The sequence below is a fragment of the Triticum aestivum genome, chromosome 4A (genome assembly GCF_018294505.1).
Source record: "Triticum aestivum cultivar Chinese Spring chromosome 4A, IWGSC CS RefSeq v2.1, whole genome shotgun sequence".
In the NCBI taxonomy this organism is placed as follows: Eukaryota; Viridiplantae; Streptophyta; class Magnoliopsida; order Poales; family Poaceae; genus Triticum; species Triticum aestivum.
This window is the reverse complement of record NC_057803.1, coordinates 627,590,742-627,596,766: the sequence shown is the minus strand read 5'-3', so window position 1 is coordinate 627,596,766 and position 6,025 is coordinate 627,590,742. Positions and strand designations below refer to the sequence as shown.

The 6,025-nt window shown below is 47.1% G+C and overlaps 1 protein-coding gene across 1 annotated transcript; it reads left to right on the top strand.

Moving 5' to 3' along the window:
* Positions 1-497: 497 nt before the first annotated feature.
* LOC123082745 (ammonium transporter 3 member 2) lies at positions 498-3,198 on the top strand. The gene is made up of 2 exons (XM_044505007.1): positions 498-1,549; positions 2,521-3,198. Exons 1-2 carry the CDS (start codon positions 619-621, stop codon positions 3,000-3,002), a joined length of 1,413 nt encoding a protein of 470 aa, XP_044360942.1. The 5' UTR covers positions 498-618; the 3' UTR covers positions 3,003-3,198.
* Positions 3,199-6,025: the final 2,827 nt, after the last annotated feature.

Here is a 6,025-nt window from a genome sequence, read left to right as displayed (position 1 = left end):
AGCCGCTACGAGCTCGGGTGTGAAGGTAATCCGTCATTTTTTTCTTTTGATGGCTGCTGTGGTGGTTCCAAAGACAGATGACGGACGTTAGTGTCAAGTTCAGAGGTTTCTTCAATCTTGATTGTAATTTTTCTTCTTGGTTGTTATTTCTTTGTGCAAAGGCTAGCTTTCTGCTATCTTTTCAGTTTTGCCAAATCGGTTAGGTGACTTGTATTATGATACTTATGATATAAATAAGACACGTATTACCATGAAAAAAATGAGGCCACGACATATAAGGTCGTTAGCACGTACACGTACAGATCATCAACTGAAGTACAGTGAACGGAATCCCGAGATTATTCAACCGGTAGTGTGAAATGCATGCGCGAGATTCCTCCGCACGGCCGGCCGGTACGTGTAACGTACGTCATCAATGGCCACTGCACCACCTACGCGGGGAGGCTGCCCTCCCACTCTAGCTATATATACGAAGAAGACGACCTGGCTATAGCACTTGCACCTTATACCTCCAGCTTATTCCCTCTCGGACCGCGAGCTAGCTAGCAGCTACGTGGCCGCCGGACGGCGAGGACAAGCAACTGAGCAAGGCATAGGTAGGTCGATCGGTCGGCCAAGATGTCGGTGCCGGTGGCGTACCAGGGGAACACGTCGGCGGCGGTGGCCGACTGGCTGAACAAGGGCGACAACGCGTGGCAGCTGACGGCGTCCACGCTGGTGGGCCTCATGAGCGTGCCGGGCATGGTGGTGCTGTACGGCGGCGTGGTGAAGAAGAAGTGGGCGGTCAACTCGGCCTTCATGGCGCTCTACGCCTTCGCCGCCGTCTGGATCTGCTGGGTCGTCTGGGCCTACAACATGTCCTTCGGCGAGGAGCTGCTCCCGTTCTGGGGCAAGGCCGGCCCGGCGCTCGACCAGGCCTTCCTCGTCGGCCGCGCCTCCCTCCCGGCCACCGCGCACTACCGCGCCGACGGCTCGCTCGAGACGGCCATGGTGGAGCCCTACTTCCCCATGGCCACCGTCGTCTACTTCCAGTGCGTCTTCGCGGCCATCACGCTCATCCTCGTGGCTGGGTCGCTGCTGGGCCGCATGAGCTTCCTGGCGTGGATGCTCTTCGTGCCGCTCTGGCTCACCTTCTCCTACACCGTCGGCGCCTTCTCCGTGTGGGGTGGCGGCTTCCTCTTCCACTGGGGCGTCATCGACTACTGCGGCGGCTACGTCATCCACATCCCCGCCGGCGTCGCAGGCTTCACCGCCGCGTACTGGGTCGGGCCAAGGACCAAGAAGGACAGGGAGAGCTTCCCGCCCAACAACATCCTGTTCGCGCTCACCGGCGCCGGGCTGCTGTGGATGGGGTGGGCCGGGTTCAACGGCGGCGGGCCGTACGCGGCCAACGTCGACTCCTCCATGGCCATCCTGAACACCAACATCTGCACGGCGGCGAGCCTCATCGTGTGGACCTGCCTCGACGCCGTCTTCTTCAAGAAGCCGTCCGTGGTCGGCGCCGTCCAGGCCGTGATCACCGGGCTCGTCTGCATCACGCCAGGCGCTGGTACGTGGCTATTTCATCGACCAATTCATTCATTTAATTAACTTCTTCTTAATCTCATCTCTGTGACATCTAGTAGACCATCGATCTAACATAGGAGTACTGATTAAGTTCCCCTGCTGGCACGTAATTAAGATGTGCACGTGATGGCATGCATGCATTGAGAGATTCTTCTAGTGTTACAGCCTAGTTGACCATGGATTCAAAATTGTACGCGTTGCCCGCAAGAAAATCTTATCTTCGTTCGAATTGAATGCCAACTAATCTTAGCTACTACACGTAGTGAGCAAGTTGAATAATTTACAATCATATTAGCACGATACATATAAATAATTCGAGATCTAAATAAGCAACACCAAGTTAGTGGAATCTTGATGCATATTTTTGCCGAGACCAGAGGAACTAACCTCTGGTGTGCCAATTGGTCGATCGTGTCTGTCCAAGTCGGTACTAATCACCATCTCAAGTCAAAGTCTCAACTTGACCAACTTGCGCATTAATTTGTTTTCTCTGCAAATTTTCCTCCAGACAAAATTGTATGCGTTGCACGCAAAAGTCAAAACCGGAGAAGATCAGTAGCACCATCTTACCTTTAATTTGTTCAAATCTAATGACCAACCAGCCTTAGTTAGCTCACTTGGGTGGACGTAGTCAGCACCTTCAATTTATAAATCCTAAATAACCACTGCACTAGTGAACGATTAACATCGATCAAGTAGGTGGAATCTGGATGCGTATTATGCCAGGATCCATAGGATTAGGAATCTCTAACGTCCCAGTTTATCATTTCTGCCCATGCATGTTGGTACTTATCACCATCTCAAGTCAAAGTCTCAACTCTTGACCAAGTTGCCCATTTGTTTCATCTGCGAAATTTCTCCGTAGACAAATCACATGGAAAACGAAAGAAGAACTACTAGTTCCTTTTTCACATCTAATACAGTGGTTTGACACTTTTGCCCCTGGCGATACAGGTGTCGTGCAGGGTTGGGCGGCGCTGGTGATGGGCGTGCTGGCCGGCAGCGTGCCATGGTACACCATGATGGTGCTGCACAAGCGCTCCAAGCTCCTTCAACGCGTCGACGACACCCTCGGCGTCATCCACACCCACGGCGTCGCCGGCCTGCTGGGCGGCGTCCTCACCGGCCTCTTCGCCGAGCCCAACCTCTGCAATCTATTCCTTCCTGTCACCAACTCCCGCGGCGCCTTCTATGGTGGTAACGGCGGGGCACAGCTCGGGAAGCAGATCGCCGGAGCGCTCTTCGTGATCGGGTGGAACGTGGTCGTCACGTCCATTATCTGCGTCGTCATCCGCTTAGTTGTCCCATTGCGCATGTCCGAGGAGAAGCTCGCCATTGGCGACGACGCCGTGCACGGCGAGGAGGCCTATGCGTTGTGGGGCGATGGCGAGCACTACGATGACACCAAGCACGGCGCCGCCGTCGTGCCGGTGTGATTTTCTCTGCTTTGTTACTTTGCTTCTCCTTGTTATGTCATGTGTGTCCCTTCTATACCGTGTCACCTTTTATTTTCACTTTTTCTGCCTAAAACATGTAAATTTGTAGCTCATGTATATTCAAGGAGGATAACCCCGGTCTCTACATTGATAGTGAAACACAAAGTCATATATTATTAATTATTTAATGACGTGAGACAAAGCTAAGAATCGATGCCGAATCAACTGAATTAAGCACGGAAAAATTCAAGACCATCTCTAAAATTCTACAACGAATCCTATAAAAATGAACTACAGTCCATTGGCTGACGGCCTCGTCTGCATTACGCCAGCCACAAGTACGTAGCTACGTGGTGTTATTCCACTAAGCAATGAGCGAATTCCTTATTTGGCCTGGACATTGGGCTTCTCTATTTGGCCCTAAAAAATGTTCTTCAATATTTGCTCCTGAATCTAAATTTGATGCCATTGTGACACTTTCGTCCATTTTCTAGCTAACGGTGTTAAATGGCTGGTAAGAAGACATTTTGTTCCACATAATGTGATAAAAGCAGGAATATTAAATATTAGACATCTGATTTTTAAGCATGATAAATCAAACGTTTGTATGACAAATTATTTTGTCGCGAGGATGATAATTTTCTTTAGCAAGCATGACAAATGCTAGCAAAAAAATGAACATGCACTAGTAGAAAAAGGGGTTTTTGTCCCGGTTGGTAAGGCCCTTTAGTCCCGATTTTCGAATCAGGACTAAATGGTCGGTACTAATGCCTCTCCCCTTTAGTCCCGGTTCAATCAGAACCGGGACTAAAGGGCGCGGCCACGTGGAGCTCCACCTTTAGTCCCGGTTGATAACACCAACCGGGACTAAAGGAAATTTTATGATTTTTTTTTGAATTTTTTTTTGATTTTCAAATTTCTGAATTATTTTAACCTCTAGTGTGTAATCACCACCCCTCATCACTGCTCAATTTATCCTCTAATCATCCCTTATCATTCCAAATCATCTAACTTCCCGAACGGTCACCCATCCTCCCACTCCCCCAGCCTGAGCACGCTTAACTTCTGGATTATATTCTCTCTCGTTTACAAGTCTGCACTTGTTGTTTTCCTGACAATAGTAAGATGTCAATCCTATTAACCTTCATGAATTTTGCTTGAGCATGAAGTGACACATTTCACTGTTTGAGTTTGAAACTATTGTTTTAAAAAACAATAATTATTTAGTAACACTAATATTTCTTGAATAATTAGTTTGACCATGGTTTGACCACAGTTTGACCAGATTTGACCAAAATTCAAAATAACTGAAATAATTATTTAGTAGCATTAATATTCTAGAATAATTAGTTTGATCATTATTTAGTAACACTAATATTCTAGAATAATTATTTCAATTTTTTCCACTCTAGATCTTAAAAGCCTCGTAACTTTTTTTCTGTTAGTTTTTTGAGGATTTTGAAAATGTTTAACGGGGTTCCCCCTGTTAAATTCGGATGAAACTTATTTTTTTTTAATTTTTGACATTTCCATCATTTTCTTTTGTTTTTTCTAAAACAAAAAAGTCGGCCCACAGGGGGGGTTTGAAAACGTGACCTTTAGTACCGGTTGGTGGCACCAACCGGTACTACAGGTCTAACCTTTAGTCCCGGTTGGTGCCACCAACCGGTACTAATGGGCATCGCACACTTTAGTCCCAGTTCGTGGCACGAACCGGGACTAAAGGGCCCAGGTGAACCGGGACTAATGCCTTAGCCGCACGAATCGGGATAAATGCTCAAATTAGTCCCGGTTCTTGACTGAACCGGGACTAATATGAAAACTGCCCTGGACCAAAGCCCTGTTTTCTACTAGTGATGGCAAAGATTTGCCATTACTTACTAGAGAAAATCGCCATCTTCACGACATCATAAGTTTCCATGCTAAAAAATCAGACATTTGACTTGTAGAGAAATCCAATAAAAATCATAGATAGTCTGTCTTTGATGTAATTAAATCGTGTCCGTGTGTTCTCGTCTCCTACACTCATGACACTTCACACATGAAATTTGCACAACACTTCAGATGGCACCGTCTACACAGTATAGGCCAAATTGCAGCAGGCTGTTAGATTAGTAATCGTCGCATGATCGCGCAACAAGACGTGGTGTCTGTAGTACCTTCGACTCCGCCTTGTGTGCAACCTCACCTTTGTGGTTGTTACCTATCTGCCCCTCCTCTGCTCCTGCCACCGTAGGTCCTCGACCGACATGGTGGGAACCACAACATCCTTTGCTTTATTTTGGTGCAAGCCACTCGTGCGGTGGCGGAGGGGGCCTAGAGCGTGAATTTGGCGCTACTCCGCCATGCTCCCGTGAGTGTCACTATGGCTGACACATCAAACATGGGCCACTTTTGTTGAGGTGTTTTGCTAGGGAAAAACTAGTGTACAAACCTGTACCCGGCTTGGATCGGGTCCGGATGAACTCCTTGACATTGCCAGTCGTGATTGTAACCTTTGAGTGTTGAGTGATACAATTATTATCCTGCAAAAAGAAGTTAAAGACCTACAAATTCATACCCGAGTTATATTCCCATCCGAAGAGAGTATATAGAAGTAGCAATAATTCATTTCTCTGGTCTGCTGGCACGTAATTAAGTCGTCGTTGTGCATGTATGCATAGTGAGATTCTCAGGTCTACTTTGGATTCAAATTTGAATGAAACGCCAACCAAGCTTAGCTAGCTGCGCTTAGCTAGCATGTTGAATATTTCATAACCCTTATAGATAAATACATTATCATTGTAAAGTTAGTAAAGTAATTACTGAGCAAGCAACATCAAGTAGTAGATGGAATCTCGATGCCTATTTTGTCAGGACCCATAGGAATCTCTGGTGTCCCAGTTTTGTCGTGTCTCACCATGTCGGTACTAATGACAATCTCAAGTCAAAGTCCCAACAAGCCTTGCATTTGTTTTCTTCTGCAAATTTTCCTCGTAGACAAATTCCCATTAAAAATGGAAGAAAAGTTCCGCCATGTACAG